This window comes from Pelophylax lessonae, assembly GCF_965119305.1.
Source record: "Pelophylax lessonae genome assembly, chromosome: 1".
Classification (NCBI taxonomy): domain Eukaryota; kingdom Metazoa; phylum Chordata; class Amphibia; order Anura; family Ranidae; genus Pelophylax; species Pelophylax lessonae.
In genome coordinates this window covers 230426903-230445460 of record NC_138768.1, presented here as the reverse complement: position 1 = coordinate 230445460, position 18558 = coordinate 230426903, and the positions used below count along the sequence as shown (strand labels likewise).

Genomic DNA, 18558 nt, shown 5'->3' with positions numbered 1-18558 from the left:
TTTCTAATGCACACCACAAGACGCTCAGAATGTGCAGTGAAATTAAGAGTAAGCAATTTTTGTACTGGATAGAAGCCTGTACAACTGTGCAAGATTCATTTTTAAAGTGTGGAGTTCCAGCTTTAAGTGATCGGATCACCTACAATGCTGGACCTATGTAAACGCTAATTTGGATTTGAAAACCCCTGAACAAGTAGTGCGATCTTGAGAGTGAAAAAAAAATATCTGGGAGGTTTATAGAACATTTCAGCCTCCATAAAAAAGGTGCAATGCTACTTCTAACCACTTGAGGGGGACATTTTTAGATTCTATGATTACACAGCTTATGCTATGCATGGATTCACTAAAAACCTTGATAGTTTCCCAAAATGTAAAATAAATCTACTTGGAAACATAGCTGTGTAGCTTGGTTTGTAACATTTGTGTTCTACACTTTTCTTTCCCACAGAAAAGTATAGCTGTACTGCAATATGCATAAAAACCCGTCCAAAATAAATAGTTTGATCAAAAAGATAAAAACTTTTGCAGACAACGACTACTGTTCATATTATGCAACAAAAATTGTTTCTGCATGTAAACCATCAGTGTTAGTAAAGCAAGAAGCAGACCACTATATGAACATTTGGGAATACATGTTGTGAAGCGAATAAGGTATGAAATGTGATTGATGGTTTATTACAGGAAAATTCTTAAACTGAGAATATCTTACATCATCCACTTTAGGCTCAGCAACAGGCACCCACTTGTAAATTCTAAGAGAAGTATCTCCGACAGTCACCCATTTCTTTTCCCTGAAAATAAAAAAAAATTATATGAAATACATCAAATATATTATAAAGTGAAAAAATAAACCACACAATCCACCTTCATATAAAGTATTTTAGCTCAGCAGTGAGAAGAAACTATAAAAACTCACGCACCTGACCTGTACTTGTTAGGGCCCACTCACACCAAATGCACTAGACTGCATTGCTCAATACAGATCCAATGAGACTACAAGCTAAAATTAATTATTTCCAATAGCCGCCATTCACACCAACTCATCAGATAGGTGTGAGTTTGTGAAAATAGAACATGCTAGAGTCTAGAAACATTAAAATGCAGCATGCTGTAACAAATATTAAAGAACCCTGATGGTTTCACCTTCCCTCCAATAAATCGAATGCAGGGCAGATTACACTCCATTACATTCTTCCCCAGCCATACAGATTGGGGAAAGGAACTCGGGGATCCAGAGGTCACGTTTTGCACGTCGCTTCCATGTAGAGCTGCATGATTCTGGATAAAATGAGAATAACGATTTTTTTTTGCTTAGAATAAAGATCACGATGCTCTCACAATTCCTGATGTAACATCTTTTACATTATACAAAAAAATTGGGATAACTTTACTGGTTATTTTTTTTTTTTTTAAATTAAAGTGTATTTTTACCCAAAAAACTGCATTTGAAAGACCTCTGCACAAATACAGTGTGACATAAAAGATTGCAACGGTTGCCATTTTATTCACTAGGGTCTCTGCTAAAAAAAATATTTATAATGTTGTAATTTTCTAACAAAAAATATGCCATGCCATTTTAAAATCGTGAGGGGGGGGGGGGGTGACTCGAGATCGTGATTTTTTTAAAAATAATAATCGTGCAGCTCTAAGGCATGCTAGAATTTTCAATAAAGCTACATTATTTCAGCAAGTTTCAATGTAACTATGTATATACCATACCTGGTTCTGCCCCTGGAAGGTGGAAATCAATGTAGTAGACACCCATCACTTGCTTCTAGGTCCTGTGCTGAGTGGACAGCCTTATACACTGAACACAGGAGGTCAGCTGCTCAGCACGGGCACCATTCAGAGAAAGCATTCCATTTTCTAAATTAATTCAAAGCATTCTCTCATTGGACAAGGGGAAGAGCCAATCAAGGAACGCGTTGCATTTTGCATTCAGGGCAGAAAGCATTCTCTAAATTGTGTCCATGCTAAGTAGCCATAATAGTGGCAATCACAATGCATCAGGCCATCCACTCAGCACAGGACCCGGAGGCAAGTGAAGATCACCGATGTAGCGGTGTCTACAAAGTGATTTCCAACTTCTAGAGGTATCACTCAGGTACTGTATGGTATATACATTACATAGTTACATTGGTACAAGCTGGATCAATCTAAATTTATAAAAAGATACCATGCATGAAATTCTTATTTTAAGTATCTACTAGGAAGCCAGTGCCATAATACTGGCATTACCACCCCCAGTGAATTATCCTAGGGAATATACGAAGAACTTAGAACAGTTCAGAAGAGATCTCCTGTTTCTTGGAGTTGAGGAAAATTGTAAAAATCTGGATCAGTCTACATAAAAGCAATTTTGCACACAATAAATAAAAAAATAATAATTGTGACAGGATATTTTGGTGACAGTATTATCCGGTTTTCCCTTGGATGCCCACAATAAAGAATGTTCATAATAATAATAATAATAATAATAATAGTTGACACTGGCAACCGTCCTAGCTGTGTAAATAGATGTCTGTTTGAAACAGAACAGCACTTCAAAATAAGACAGACCCGAGAGGTACCACAGAAGAGGAACACATTACCACAAAGTGTGAGATCTACAAAGCGGGCTCTGAAAATAAGTAATTAAAGCGGAGTTTCGCCCCCCCCCCCCCCACAAAATTAAAAGTCAGCAGCTACACATACTATAGTTGCTGACTTTTAATATTACGACACTTGCCTGTCCTGGAGTCCAGTACCACAGCCGATGTTTCCATCCGCTGTCGGGTGCTTCCGCCCCCATTGCTGGTAAGGGAACCCTGCAGTTAAGCCTTGCGGCTTCCCGGCTGGGTCCCTACTGCGCATGCGCGAAGCGCGCTGCGCTCGGTAATTGGCCATGAAGCAGAGGGAAAAGTAAGGGGCCAGACCTGTGCCGAACCTCACCGTGACGAGGTCCAATGGAAGTGGGGACAAGGGTACCTGTCAAACAGGTAACCGCTCTCCCCTGTAAGTTGCCAATTGTAGCACCAGAGGTTGGGGAGGAGACAGATAAGCGGAAGTTCCACTTTTGAGTGGAACTCTGCTTAAAATCTTTCCTGGGTTTAGTAACACTAAAGATAAAAAAACCCTTTCAAATGTTTTTTCCCCCCTCCCATCTTAACTGCTTGCCGACCGCCGCACGACTATTTACTGCGGCGGTCAGCCCCTCACAGGAAAAGCGACTTAGGACTACGTCGCTAGCCTGTGAGGCTCTAGGGAACGAGCGCCGCCGGAGGTGCGCTCCCGCGCGGTCACTGACCCCCCCCCGCGCGCCTGTGCCCGGCGGACCCGATGTCCGCCGGGCACTCGCGATCGTCCGTTACACCGGAAAAAAGGCAGGCGGCTAATGTAAACAAAGCCGCCTGTCATTCTTCCCTGTGTAGGAATGGAGATCACACGTTTCTACTATGTAGGACCGTTGATCTCGGTTCTTACACTAGTAGCCACAGCCAATCACAGTTAGAAACACGCCCCTAGGGACACACTTAACCCCTCCCTCTCCAATAAAGTTAACTCCTTCACTGCCAGTGTCATTTTTACAGTAACAGTGCATATATATATATATATATATATATATATATATATATATATATATATATATATATATATAGCACTGATTACTGCAGTAATGTCACTGGTAACCCCAAAAGTGTCAAAAATGTCAGTCAAGGGTCCGATCTGTCCGCCGCAATGTTGCAGTCCCACAAAAAAAAAAAAAAAAAGACAAAAAGCTTTCCCTTAGTTCGTAAACGCAATAACTTTTGCGCAAACCAATCAAAATATGCTTTTTGCGATTTTTTTTACCAAACATAAGTAGCATAAAACAAATTGGCCAAAAATGTTAAAAAGTTTTGATTTTTACATTTTTTTGGGGGAATTTCATATAAAAAAAGTGAAAAATATTGTTATTTTTGCAAAATTGACGCTCTTTTTTTGTTTATAGCGCATGATAAAAAAAAAAAAAAAAAAAAAAAAAAAAAAAATCGCAAAGGTGATCAAATACCACCAAAAGAAAGCCCTGTTTGTGGGAAAAAAAGGAAGTCAAATTTGTTTAGGTACAGCGTCGCACGACCGCGCAATTGTCCGTTAAAGCCACGCAGTGCCGAATCGCAAAATACCCCCTGGTCAGGACCTACCTGAGCCCAATCTCAATCCATAACTGTGCCTGTCTGCAACAGCTCTTCTATCTCTCTCTCTCTCTTTACAGGACATACGGCAGCAACTGAAGACATTGGCGCCTGCTGCTGTCAGTAAATTCCTGTGATGCACACAGCCGGGCTCATGATCGAGCCCCCGCATCTGCCATCATAGCAAGCGGTTTGCTATGGGGGAGGGATGGATAAGAGGAGTAGTGGTAGACCCCAGATGAGGCAGGTCAGGGCCGCTCTGTGAAAAACCATTACACAGAGCAGGTGTGTATAACATGTTTGTTATTTTAAAAAAAAGAAAAAAAAATTACCTTTACAATCACTTTAACACCACAATTGACACTCACCTTTACCCATAAAAAGACTTTAGTTGCACATATTTAAAGCTATGTACCTCAATGATCCATATTCACAAACAAGACATTAGGCTACTGAGGCAAACACACTAGTGGGGTTAGCACACACATATTCATACTGGTGTTCCTAGCACACACACAAGCACTTGCGGCAATGATTGTCAGCTGTGTTTCTTCCAGACATCACCTAGTGGTAACTGATATAATTGCAAACAATGAGATTGCAAATAGACTTTCCAGACAGCATTTTTGTAGTCACCATGGCAGCCTGGTGACCTGGATTAGCCTGCCCTTTTTTTTTTTTTTTTTTATTTACAATATATTATACACATACTTTGTATACTGTAAAATATTAGCTCCTGTAAATTTACCAAGTTATTTTCTGGCACCAGCAGACTCCACCTATACTTGGATCCCTAACATTGTTTTCTGGGGTCCAAAAGGATATGCATCAAAACAACGTAAATGGGCTATAGAACACATTGTTAAGTGTGAATTAAAATGCACCATTCTCAATAAAAAATGCATAAAACAAAAAAAAAAAAAAAAAAAAAAAAAAAAAAAAAAATCAAAAAAATATATTTTCCCAAACCCAACAATAAATACCCAATCCTGGGCTTATCTTTACTATATATATATATATATATATATATATATATATATATATATATATATATATATATATATATATATATATATATATATATATATATCTATCTATATCTCTTTCATATTATTGTACCCCTCATCCTGCACCGTAACCAATTGCAGAGGCAAACACTACTTGTGCGCCCACACTGCAGAAATAGGAAATCTAACAAAAGCTGATCATTACAATTGTAACAAGGCTAGCTATAGCAAGGACAAGGGTGTAAACAGTAGCTTTAACTTTTCCTTCACGCAAAATGAGGCAAAAGGCTGCCCCCTTCTCTGCTCTATGGGTGGCCAAGTGTAAATGGACTCCAGGCTGTCTGTTTACACCCAATTGTCTAAACAGAATAGGACCTTTTTTTTTTTAGCGGATTGGATCGGGAGGTAGGCTGTGTCTGTTTATAAGGGGGAAATGGACCATTCGTTCAGGTCTGTCTGAAAAACTGACAGGTGGATGTGATCAAATTTGCCATGTGACAGGGGCCTAACAATGCTCTCCAAAAAAAACCACACACACGGTATGTATATGAAAATACACAAAGGTATGTATATAAAAAAAACACAAAAAAAAAAAAAAAAAAGAAAAAAGGAAAGTTGTAAAACAAAAAGGTGACCCTTATTATTCTTGCTTTTTTCTGTAGTCAATGGGCCAAGCAGAAAGGAATACGCAAACACAATCTGAAAATAAGAGCAGTAACACAAATTAATACTACAGGTTAGGGATAGACCGATGATGTTTTTTTCAGGGCAGATACCGATATTTTGGTCACAACGTATCGGTATCGGCCGATATTTTGTATATTTAAAGTTTTGAAAAAAAATAATAATATTTTTGACACAAATCTGGTACTGAACATGTTAATTTTTGTTTAATGCTTAATGGCTGGCTTGCTGGCACCCTGTGGCGGGAGGCTGGCTGGCACAGGGCCTGTGGGCGGCTGGCTGGTACAGGGCCTGTGGGCGGCTGGCTGGTACAGGGCCTGTGGGCGGCTGGCTGTCTGGCACCCTGTGGAGGGTGGCTGACTAGCTGATACAGTGCCTGTGGCTGGTTGGTACAGGGCCTGTGGGTGGCTGGCTTGCTGGTACAGTGCCTGTGGCTGGCTGGTACAGGGCATGTGGATGTGGGTGGCTGGCTGGCTGGCACCGGGCTGCTGTGGGAGGGTGGGTGGGTGTATGGCTGTAATATACTCCCGCAAGACTAGTCTCGACTTCAGACAAGGCTGTCCAAGGCGAGGAAGGTGGCCTAATAAGGCAGAATGACGTCACAAAAATATCGGCAATATCGGCCAGTTCCGGGGTCGATACCGATATATCGGGGAAAGTGCATATCGGCATTGGCGATAATCGGGCTATGCCTACTACAGGTAATCCTTTAAATTCAGAACCAAATAGATGTGATATTGAAAGGACTAAAAGGAACTAATCAGATTTTTGTAACAATCAAAAATATGCTTTATTGGGAATGGGCAAGTTCCTAAAGCTGAACTCCAGGAATACAGCCACATTGTACAATGTCTGGATTACTAGCAGTTAAGTCTAGTGATAATTACCATCATTCTCCAACTGCCTCCCTGAGTGGACTGTGGTTTTGCAGTGGCAATAGTGCCTGTACAGCTATCCAGCTCACGTGGAGCCTTGAATTGGGATGTACACAGGTAGGCTAGTGTGTATACTGGATGATGTACATTGATTCATAGCCTAGGCAGACTAGATATCTGCATCACTAGCACTTTAAATTTTAGCACCTGTGCAGTGGAAACAGGCGATTACCTCCATAGGAGGCAACGTATCTGCAATTGTTCTGTGCATTTGGGACTGACTATGGGCTATCTTTACAACTTTGACCCCAGAAACACAAGATTTCTTGTTTATGAACTGACATTTGAGGAACTAGGCTCCATAGTAATAGGGAAATTCCCCAATATGAAATATCAGATATAATCCTCATCTATTTGCTTGTGCACCGGTGCTATGCATTAAGGACTGAATGGGGCCCGTTTGTGTGTGCCCACTGTGACAACATTGTTTGCATGGTTTTTTATCATGAGGTGTCTGGGAGGGTTATTTATGATATACATTTGCAATTTACATATTTTCAGTAAAGGGACTCTCTTTGCATCTTACACCGTTATTGGTTCTCCTTTTACAACTACTTTTCCGGAGTGACCCTTTGGGCCCCTCCGGTCTTTTTTCCTCTTAAAAACAGCAGCCTACAAAACCTTGCGGCCAAAGGAAGCATTCGCAGATGCCAATACATCCACTTTATAAAAAGCTTTGTAAATGTGTGCACAGACGACCAGGTCGCCACCTTGCAAACCTGCGTCACTGACGCCTGATGACGGAAGGCCCAGGAGGCACTAGGTACCCGAGTAGAGATGCGCCTTGACAGGGAAAGGAGGAACCTGAGTCCTGATGGAATAGGCATGAACCACCATCTGTCTGATCCATCTGGAATTGGTCGCAGAGGAGGCGGACAACCCTTTGCAAAGTCCATCCGTGATCACAAATAGAGAGTCTGACTTTCTGAAAGACTCTGTAGCTGCCAGGAACACCCTAATTGCCCAGACCACATCCAAGGCGATTTATTTTAGATGTTTAGGCCTGGGACACAGGGAAGGCAATACAATGTCTTCATTCAAATGACAGTCAGGGACCACCTTAGGTAGGAATGATGGATAGGGGCAAAGCACCACCTTATCCTTGTGAATCACCAGATAAGGTGAACGACAGGCTAACACTACCAGCTTCAATATGCTGTATGCAGAGGTGATCGCCAACAAAAAGGCCACCTTCTGGGACAGCATAAGCAGGGGATTCTCCTGAATATTTTCTAAAGGGAGGTTTCTGTAGAGCTGAAAGCACCAAAATTAAGATCCCAAGGCGGTAACGGAGCCCACACCGGAGGAATCAAATGTCGGACACCCTGAAGAAAAGTGCGCACCAGGGAGTGTGTGGCCAAAGGTCATTGGAAAAAGACTGCCAAGGCCGATACCTGGCCCTTTGATGGTACTCGGGGCCAATTTCTGTTCAACCCCGTTTGAAGGAAGGTTAAGATACGAGCCACCAAGAAGGAAGGAGCAAGGATGAACCCCAAGAGAGACTTGCACCATGCAATGTACGTCTTTCACGTACGATGGCAGATCTTCCTAGTAGATTTCCTAGTTTTTAACAGTGTAGGAATACCCGACTCAGATAAACCTCTATACTTTAGCACCCGGTGTTAAACAGCCAAGCCGTCAAAGCCAGTGACTGTAAAGCAGATCCTCCGAGAGGAAGCTTCTAAGGAACGTCGATGACCAGCCGCACCAGATTGGTATACCAAGCCCGGTAAAGCCAGCCAGAAGCCACTAAGATGGCTGGAATCCCTTCTACCTTGATCCCACGTAGAAGTCTTGGCAGAAACTTGAGAGGAGGGAAGGAGTAAATCAGACGATACTGACCCCACGGGGCACCAGTGTGTCTGTGGCATCCGCCAGAGGATCCCTTGACCGAGCCACAAACTTCTGCAACTGTTGAGCCGAGACATCAACAGATCCACCTCGGGGGTGCCCCACCGGAGACACAACTGATGAAACACTTCCGGATGAAGGGACAACTCCCCTTGGTCCAACGCTTGCTGACTGAGGTAATCAACCTGCCAATTTTCCACCCAGGGAAATGTGCAAGGCATAGAGAGCTTTAGAATGCCGGAGCCGCCAGGGTACTTCTTGTGCCCCCTTGGTGATTGACATAAGTCATGGCTGTGGCATTGTCTGATTGAATACGCACAGGTCATCCCTGAAGATGATCTGTCAAATGACCCAGACACATTCTGAGTGCTCAGAGTTCCTGGACATTGATCGGTAGTCTGGACTCTTCCAGCGTCCATATCCCCCCAAGCAGAATGCTTGCCGAGGACGCCTCGCCAGCCAGACAGGCTGGCATCTGTGGTGATCACTGTCCAATACATGGGGAGGAAGGATTTTCCCAGCCGAAGCGTCAGAGAGTAAAGCCACCATATCAGGGACATCATTGTTCCCCGACTTAGCCAGATTGGATTGTCCAGAGACTGCGGAGTCATGTCCCATTTGGTCAAAATCTGCTTTTGCAGGGACCGCGTATGGAACTGCATACGGAACCGTATGCAAACGGAACTGTCTCGATGGTAGATACCATTAGGCCCAGCACCTGCATGCAAGTCCAGAGGGATTGTTGGACAGCAGGAGGCAAATTGCAGCCTGCAATTTCTGGAGTTTGTCCAGAGGAAGGAGCACTCTGGCTACGGCAGAGTCCAGAGTCAGGCCCAAATAGTCCAGCTTTGTGGACAGAACCAGAGCAGACTTCTGAAAATTCAGAATCCAGCCGAACTCCCACAGAGTTCGTATTGTGATCTCCAGGTTCTCCATCAGAGCAGATGGAGACCCCCCCTCGCAGAAGGAGATCATTCAAGTAGCCAAGTACCACGATCCCCCATTGGCATAGCAAAGCTAGCACCTGAGCCAACACTTTTGTGCAGACCCGAGGAGCGGAGGCGAGACCAAAGGGTAACGCCACAAACTAATAATGCTCCTCTCTCACAGCAAAGCAGAGTGCGACTGGCACATATTGGAATGTGAAGGTAAGCATCCTTGATGTCGATAGAGGCAAAAAAAATCCCCCCAATGCAGGGATGCCACCACCGTTTGAATGGACTCCATTATGAACTTCTGTACCTGCAAAAAGAAGTTTAGCGCCTTGAGGTCCAGGCTTCGAAGCATTGCCTTCCGTCCTAGTGAAGACTGAACAGGTTTGAGTAAAAACCCTGAAAATTTTCAGAATTCGGAACCAGGACAATCACCCCTTGAAAGAAGAGGTCTTGTGGCCCCAGTGGCCAATCGGCATGCGCCCCCCCCCCCCCCTGCTAGCTACAGCGCAAAATGACGTACCGGTACATCATTTTGCGCAATAGAGCCGACCTGTTTCAGTTTATGTACTGTGGTCAGTCAGGAAGTGGTTAAAGCGGAGTTCCGGCCTCAAATACCTTTAACTAAAAATACCCCTATAATACTAATCCATCGCCCTTTACAGAACCGCTATTCTCATACTTACAAGGTGTACAGTATTGGATTTTAGTCAAAATCTTACTTTTAAAAACACTGTCTGAGCGCGGCCATCTTAGATGTGGGCCTGATTCCAAGGAGTGTTCTGGGAGTTCTTCCTGATTCCATCCTCCTGGGAGTGATGACAAACAGCTCCCAGGATGCAATGCAAAGGCGGAAGTGATGTCGGTGGCCGTGGCCCAATTGTTGATCAGCATAGCGAGCACTCCAGGAATCACTAAAGTTGCAAAATAGGCCGGGACTACGCTTTAAAGTGATTGTAAATCTCAACTTATACAATAACCCATTCAGGTTAAAAATGAAACACAAAATGTTTTGCCTATACATAAAAATTATTCTATATACTTTAGTTCACTTTTTTTTTTTTTTTTTAAATAAGTGATCACATAGCTTGTGTTCTCAGCTGCATAAGAGTCAGAGAAGAAACAGAAGCACACTGATCTTACCAGTGAATGGCTGTGCATTCCCCACACAGTTAGAAAGCACTCCCAGGGAACACATTTAACCTTTTGATCGCCCCTGATGTTAACCCCTTCCCTGTCAGTGTTTTTAGTACAGTGAGGGGTTTTTTTTTTTTCCCCAGAAAATGTCACTTGGGCGTCAGATTTTTCTGTCACAATCCCACTAAAAATTGCTTATCGTGGCCGTTTCTAGTAAAAAATTAAAATACAAATTCCATAAAGCTATCCCATAGTTTGTAGACGCTATAACTTTAGTGCAAACCAATACACATGCGCTAATTGGGATTTTTTTTTTTTACCAAAAACATGTAGCAAAAAACATATTGGCCTAAATTGATGAAGAAATTTAATTTTTTACATTTTTTTTATTGGGTAGGTTTAAAAGGGTTGTAAAGGCAGAAGGTTTTTTTAATCTTACTGCATTCTATGCATTAAGACAGGGGTGTCAAATTCAATTTGATCGCGAGCCACATCAGCATTATGGTTGCCCTCAAAGGGCCGGTTAGATCTATAAGATTAGATGTCCAGAGCACCCCATGCCCCCTTACACCCTTACATGAGATGTCAAGAGCCCACCATCAGAAGTTAAGAGTCACCCATCCTTCCTTACATCACAATGCACCCCCTTACCTTGTGCTGCTGCCAGGAAGAAGATGCAAGTGGATTTGGGAAGAAGAAAGTATAGGGTCTGGGAAAGGACCAGAAGGGTTCACGCACATATGAATTTAAAAGTCACCACACAAACCACAATAGCGCAGACTAGGCCTTCCTAGCAATATGGGCGGCTAATGGAAGCATCAAGCATGTGTGGGAAAGGCCTGAATGAAGTAGGTGTGAGAAGAAACATTGTCCCTTATGCCCCGTACACACGTGCAGATCGGCCGTCTTTTGTCCCCGGGCTGTTGTGTCTGTTGAAAAGTGCAAAAGACTGCACAAGAATTTTGTCCGCCGACTACAGCCGACTGCAGAAGTGATGTCATGTGATGGTTAACTTTCCGTGTGTTTTTTCTTTTCTGAGCATGCCCAGTCTTGCAAATCTGCTGTCTGTCGGCCGAATTCTGTATTGACTGGCGAACAATCGGCCGTTCTGGTGTCGGCATACAAAAATTTTAATGCTTGCACGACAGATTCTTTTCGGCCGAAAGTGTGCTGTCGGCTGTCGGAAGCATCATACTAACAAGCCGAAAATCGGCCGATCGGTCGCCGGCCGAATCTTTTCGGCCGACAATCTGCATGTGTGTACGAGGCATAAGACTCACTGGAGTTAAAAGAGAAGAAAAAAAAAAGTGCAGTGCTAACAGAAAGTGAAAGAGTAGTATAAAACCCCTTAAGAAGAAACCGCACTTTAGTCAGTACACAAATGCATGTGGGTTTCTTTGTACAGCCATCACAACTGGAGTCTGTAATTTCTGTGAAATAATGGACCATCTGTGCTCATGAAGGCAGCTGACAGGACAAGGGTGGATGGAAGCAGTATGCACTTTACTATCATATGCCCCTTCCTCAATCTCCCCAGGGCTCATGGCATAGAGCAGTGTTTCTCACACTTTTTCCAGTTAACCACTTCTGGACCGGAAGGATTTGCCCCATTAATGATCAGGCCATTCTTTGCGATTCGTCACTGCGTTATTTTAACGGACAATTGCGCAGTCGTGCGACGCTGTACCTAAATAAAATTGATGTCCTTTTTTTCCCACAAATGGAGCTTTCTATTGGGGGTATTTGATCACCTCTGCGATTTTTATTTTTTTGCGCTATAAACAAAAAAAAGAGCGACAATTCTGAAAAAAAATATATATATTTTTCACATCCTGCTTTAGAACATTCCTAAATTAAAAAAAAAAAAAAAAATCAATTTTTTTTACATTTTCAGGCCAATTTGTTTCCTGCTACATTTTTTTTTTTTTTTTTTTCAAAAAATATCACAATAAGCATATTTCCATTGGTTTGCACAAATGTTATCGCGTCTACCAACTATGGGAAAGATGTCATTTTTATTGTACTAGTAATGGTGGCGATCTGCGATTTTTAGTGGGAATGCGACATTGCAGCGGACAGATCGGACCCCTGACTGACATTTTTGACACTTTTGGGGGGACCAGTGACATTACTACAGTAATCAGTGCTAAAAATAGGCAGTTACTGTTATGACACTGGCAGGGAAGGAGTTAACACTGTGGGTGATCAAGGGGTTATAAATGTAAGCCTAGGGGAGGGTTTCTAACTGTATGGGGGTTGGGCTTTTGAAATGATCACAGAGACCTGTGATCCTATATAGAAGGATCACAGGCGCTCTGATCGTTGCAGAGAGAAGAATGGTCAGCTGTGTTTACAACATCGAACCGTCCTCCTCTCACAGCGGGAAAACGATCGCAGGTGCCCGGCGCAATTGGAGCTGCCGGCCCTGTGCATCAGAGTCCCCGCTGCCGAGTGGGGGCAGGCATTGCATCAAAGTAGCAGAAAAGTCGTGTGACTTTCAGGTCGTACAAGTGTGAAAGGGGCCTTATTTTTACAAAGCACACTGGCATGGACTAGTATTCCAACCAACATGGCCCCAGTGCTTACAGAGAAGAAGGGTGGTGGGGGGAGGGTGCGGTGATTCAGACAAGTTTTCCAACATCCTCATTATCAACAGATGACATCAGCAGTGGTTAGGACACTGGCGGTTGGCCCACGCAATGCCCAAAGGTGTAATGTTGCATAAAGAAGACCTGTGGCTTTGTGTAACAAAAAGTCAGGCTTGATCCACCCACTGACTTGTACACAATATCGAGCAATTTTTAAGGCATTTTGTCAACCCCTGAGGAACCCAGAAGGCACCAAGGTTGTAAAAGGCTGGCAGAGAGTCAGCTACTGTAGAGCATTTTATCTCTATGCAATGTTCACCATTTCTGGACCATAAATATAATGCTGGAAACTTGGATAACAAAGCCAAATTGAGCAGAAGAGATAAAGTGATAAAAGTATGGTGATGAAGGCAGGCTTTCTCTGAATTTGAACAATGTTTTAATCCAGTCTGCGGATTTCTGTTTAACTATATTTAATGTATTAAACTTAAAATTTGAACTCCTGACCAAACTTTTTTTCATGTTTTGGACAGAACAAGGAAGGGTTACAGCTGCTGTCATTTTTCCCACCATTTGCGTTCCTACTTGGGAGATTTCCCCTCACTTCCTGCGATGTTAAATCTTTCCAACAAGGACACAAACAAAAACCAGAACATATTTTCACTAAGGCCCCATTCAGACTTGTGCTATTTGTCATGCGACTTTGGTCCCCAAAGTTGCATGACAAGTCGCACCTCATGTTTCCCTATAATAACCATGTGACTTCAAAGTAGTTCCTGCACTACTTTGGGCTGACTTTCAATCGACTTGAGGTCCATAGATCTCAATGTAAACCCTGAAAAGTCACATGAAAGTTGCACCTGCATGATATAAAATTATTTGGGTTTGCCTTGTGAAAAGAATGCCGGCAATAGAGAAAATAAAAAAAAATAAAAAATGGGGTGGGGTCCCCCCTTAAGAATCCATACCAGACCATTATCCAAGCATGCAGCCTGGCATTAGCCAGGAATTAGCGGCTCCCATCCCATACTATTACTGCACCTAGTAAGGGATGGCTGAGCCGTTACTCAGCAAAAACCGGATCGGCCCATGGGACGGCTAAACTTTACCGATCTCCGATCCAGCTAATTTGTCCGGATCGGGGGCGATTTCCGATCTGAATATCGGATTGGTGCATCCCTAATATATATTATATATATATATATATATATATATATATATATATATATATATCTCACCCAGTGTGGATTCATCGTCACTTGCGCTGCCCGACACCACAAGAAAAAAAAAAAAAACTCCAGCCCGGTTGAAGAAGACTCCCGCTGTGTGACAGCTCTTAAATACCTAAGGGGCAAGACGAGACCACTGGGTTACCAGAGGTTTTTCTTTTGTTTTTAGGTTGGCGGCGGACGGCGTGATTTTTCCGCCTTTTTTGATGATAAAGAATGGCTACTAAGTACCCTTGGTAAAGGGTGCTTTCAGATTGCAATAAGCTCCTCACTCGCAGACCTCATCAAACACAGAGACAAGGTGCTTTGGGGAGGGGGCAGAGCTCCCCCTGCTCTAAAGCACCCTCACGTTAAGGGCATGTGCCCTGGTATGGTTCACTGCCTGCCCCTTCCTGGCCTGCATGCTCAGATAAGGGTCTGGTATGCATTTTTTAAGAGGGGGGTGCTGCCGTGGGTTTTTTATTTTTTTACATTTTAGCATGGCCTGGCATGTATTTGGGGGGGACCCCCTTTTTTTTCCATTTATTTTTCATTGCCGGTATTTTTTTTTTTTTTTTACATTCAGCTGTCAGAAAGGAAACCCGTTGACAACCGAGGAGTCATTGGTTGCTAAGGATGCGGCAGCAGACTTCCCGGCCTGCTTCACACAGAATTTAAATCGGTTGATCAATTTTCGAATCAAATTGAAATTGTTCTGAAAATTTGGAATTCATTAGAAAATAATAAAACAAAACCATGTTTTCCATTCTGCACTTGTCTTAATGACTTTGAAGAGCACAAACAAAATAATCACATTGATCAAAACCAAAGTCGTAACAAATTTGCACACATTCAAAGGTGCATCAAGTTGCAGTGTAAAGTCTAATGGAAATTGCACAATGTGTAGGCCGCAGAAGTGTGAATAGACTCAAAGGAATAATGGTTGTTACCTGTGCCTTCTTGCCCAAGAATGACTACTTCCTCCATTTCTTGTACAGGCATCACAGAAAGTATAAGAAAAGTCCCCCAATAGTGTCACAGATAAAAGCCTAAACAGAAAAAAATGACTTTTCCCCATTCTATCAATAGCTAAAAAACACAAAATGTGTCTGGAGTGGGGTTTTATGGCCATGTGCATACAAGCTTCAGCATGTGTAAGAGCAATGCCTACAAACAAGCTCATAAACCTACTTGCAAATCTTTCGGCAAACCTTTAGGAACGGTTCACACTATTGCGAGTGCGGCGATCGCATGTAATTCGGAGCGCACTGCTCCTTCATTACATGCGATCGGATGTGCGGATGCGAATTCAGCCATACACTTTGTATGGCTGAAATTCGCACTGCACCCGCACAGGACCCTTTTTTCCAGCCGCATCAGGATCGGATCGCACAGTGGTTCACACTTGTGCGATCCGATTCTGTGCGAACTGTCAGATCGCACTGCGATATGTGATCAAACTGGGGGTGTTGTTAACACCCCCCTGTGTATCGCATATGGCAGTGTGAACTGCCAGATGTGCGTTTGCAATGCGGGAACAGGCTGAGAATTTGCAGCCTTCCCGCATCGCACAAGTGTGAACCGGGACTTAGGTTTCTCGAAGCAATTGTCACCTCCATCTTAGACCCCATTACAACACATGCATTAAACGTGAAACTATACTTACCTTTAGTCATGCAATGCAGCTTGCTGGAGTTCCCTGCCGGCTGCTGACATCTTTCAGCAACTGGCTTTCCAGGTATCGATTGCCAGGTGCTTTCATTGGCCGGGCCAGTATGATGTCACTACCACACCTCAGCGGGAGTTCGGTCAGCTTGAGCACTCCCACTAAATGCTATTTTCATGAATGTGCATGAAAGTCCTGCATGCTGCATCTCTGAAGCACTCTCATGAAAATGTGCGCTCTAATAGAGGTCAATAGGAACACGCCTAAAAATATTTGTAAAACAAGCCTAAACTCACTCTGCGCCAAAAACGCAGCACACACAGGTAAACCTGGCCTTTATTCAAACAGGCACAGTATCTCACAAAAGTGAGTACACCACTCACATTTTTTTTATATTTTATTATATCTTTAATTTGTGACAGCACTGAAGAAATAACACTTTGCTACAATGTAAAGTAGTGAGTGTACAGCTTGTATAACAGTGTAAATTTTCTGTCCCCTGAAAATAACAACACACAGCCATTAATGTCTAAACCGCTGGCAACAAAAGTGAGTACACCCACCCCTAAGTGAAAATGTCCAAAATTGAGCCCAATTAGCCATTTTCCATCTCCGGTATCATGTGACTCGTTAGTGTTACAAGGTCTCAGGTGTGAATGGGGAGCAGCTGTGTTAAATTTGGTGTTATCACTCTCACTCTCTCAAACTGGTCACTGGAAGTTCAACATTGCACCTCATGGCAAAGAACTTTCTGAGGATCTGAAAAAGAATTGCTGCTCTACATAAAGATGGTCTAGGCTATAAAAAAATATTGCCAAGACCCTGAAACTGAGCTGCAGCACGGTGGCCAAGACCATACAGCAGTTTAACAGGACTGGTTCCACTCAGAACAGGCCTTGCCATAGTCAACCAAAGAAGTTGAGTGCACGTGATCAGCGTCAAAGCCAGAGGTTGTCTTTGGGAAATAGACGTATGAGTGCTGTCACCATTGCTGCATAGGTTGAAGGGGTGGGGGGGTCAGCCTGTCAGTGCTCAGACCATACGCCGCACACTGCATCAAATTGGTCTGCATGGCTGTCATCCCAGAAGGAAGCCTCTCCTAAAATTGATGCATCCCCCTTTTCATGCTGTGGGGTCCCCCTTAAAATCTATACCAGACCTTAAGGTCCTGGTATGGATTGTGGTAGGAACCCCACATCTTCTGTTTTTTTTAATGGCTCCATTTTATACATTCTGCTATCAACAATTGAAGGATGCATGTTCATGTGCCATTTGTTTTTCAATGGCATCTAAAACAAACATGGCAAATCGCATTGAGTGAAGCTTGAAAAAGGAGCAGGAGATTCCTATGACTAAGCTCCAAGGGGGGAGCGAAACGCATTGGGTAGTGGCCTGGCTGGAGTCCAGGCAGAGGTTGCCACTCTTACATCGATTTTAGGGACTACACAGATGTGTGGCTACAGGCATCCCTTCCAATTGAACAAGCCATAGCAGGAGCTGGGATGAGCTCCGTCCCGCACCTTCACTCCCAGTGGCGGATGCTCAAGAATCCATATATACCCTGCTACAACAGAGCCTGAGCAGCACACCATTGGGCTGCAGCTTCTTTTGGGCAGCAACCTTCATGAAATGTGATTTGCCGCGTGATACATCACATGACAATACTGTACTTTAAGTGCCACTGAAGATATTGGCACCTGAGCCTGTGTTTTTGCAATTGTAGTGCATTTTGAGATTGTGGGCAGAATTGCAATCATTCTGCCGCCATCCCAAAGCGCCCAGGTGTGAGTGGAGCCATTAGGCTCCTGATTAGCTAATTGGAAAGCACCCGATTCCAAACTGTTCCTTCAATTTTTCAGCTCTGAAAAGTTAAAACCGAATTTCTATTTGTGCCCGTTTACTTGAGGTAAAAAGGAACAAACCGGAAAAATGACAGATTTTTTAATGCTCTTTCGGCTAGTGTATGGCCAGCATTAGAGTACTGTTTGGGGACATGGAAAAAAAAAAAAAAAAACGCCCTAAACCTGCGTTGAGTTTTCCAGCATAATTGACACCCATAAAAATTTGGGAGTATATGCTTAAAATACTAAAATGGTAGAATAAATGAATATTCTAGACAGTAGGAGGAGTTTCCGCATGTGAAACGCGCATAAAAACCCAGCACTAGAGGTATTTTTTCCGATCAGGAAAAAATCGAGTATATTTTTATAGATCCATATGTATAAGGTGTTTGAGTGTAAGCTCTTTTAGTGTTCAGTGCAGAGCTATGATATGATGATGATGTGTTTGCTCTCAGCCTGCCCTCCAGCAGCCCTGATGTGAGGACATTTAAACGGCTGTCCAATCGGCATCGGCGAGGTCATCCCACAAGAAGCGGCCCGCTGACTATTGGTGTG

General features: G+C 43.2%; 1 protein-coding gene across 2 annotated transcripts in view; it reads right to left on the bottom strand.

The window, feature by feature from the left end:
- The window catches only part of BCL7A (BAF chromatin remodeling complex subunit BCL7A), a 55324-nt gene that overhangs the window by 36095 nt on the left and 671 nt on the right, over window positions 1-18558 (bottom strand). For both annotated transcript variants that reach the window (XM_082269633.1, XM_082269634.1), the window contains exon 2: window positions 710-791. In XM_082269633.1, coding sequence (XP_082125759.1) covers window positions 710-791 — 82 coding nt within the window. The remainder of the gene's footprint in view (window positions 1-709; window positions 792-18558) is intronic.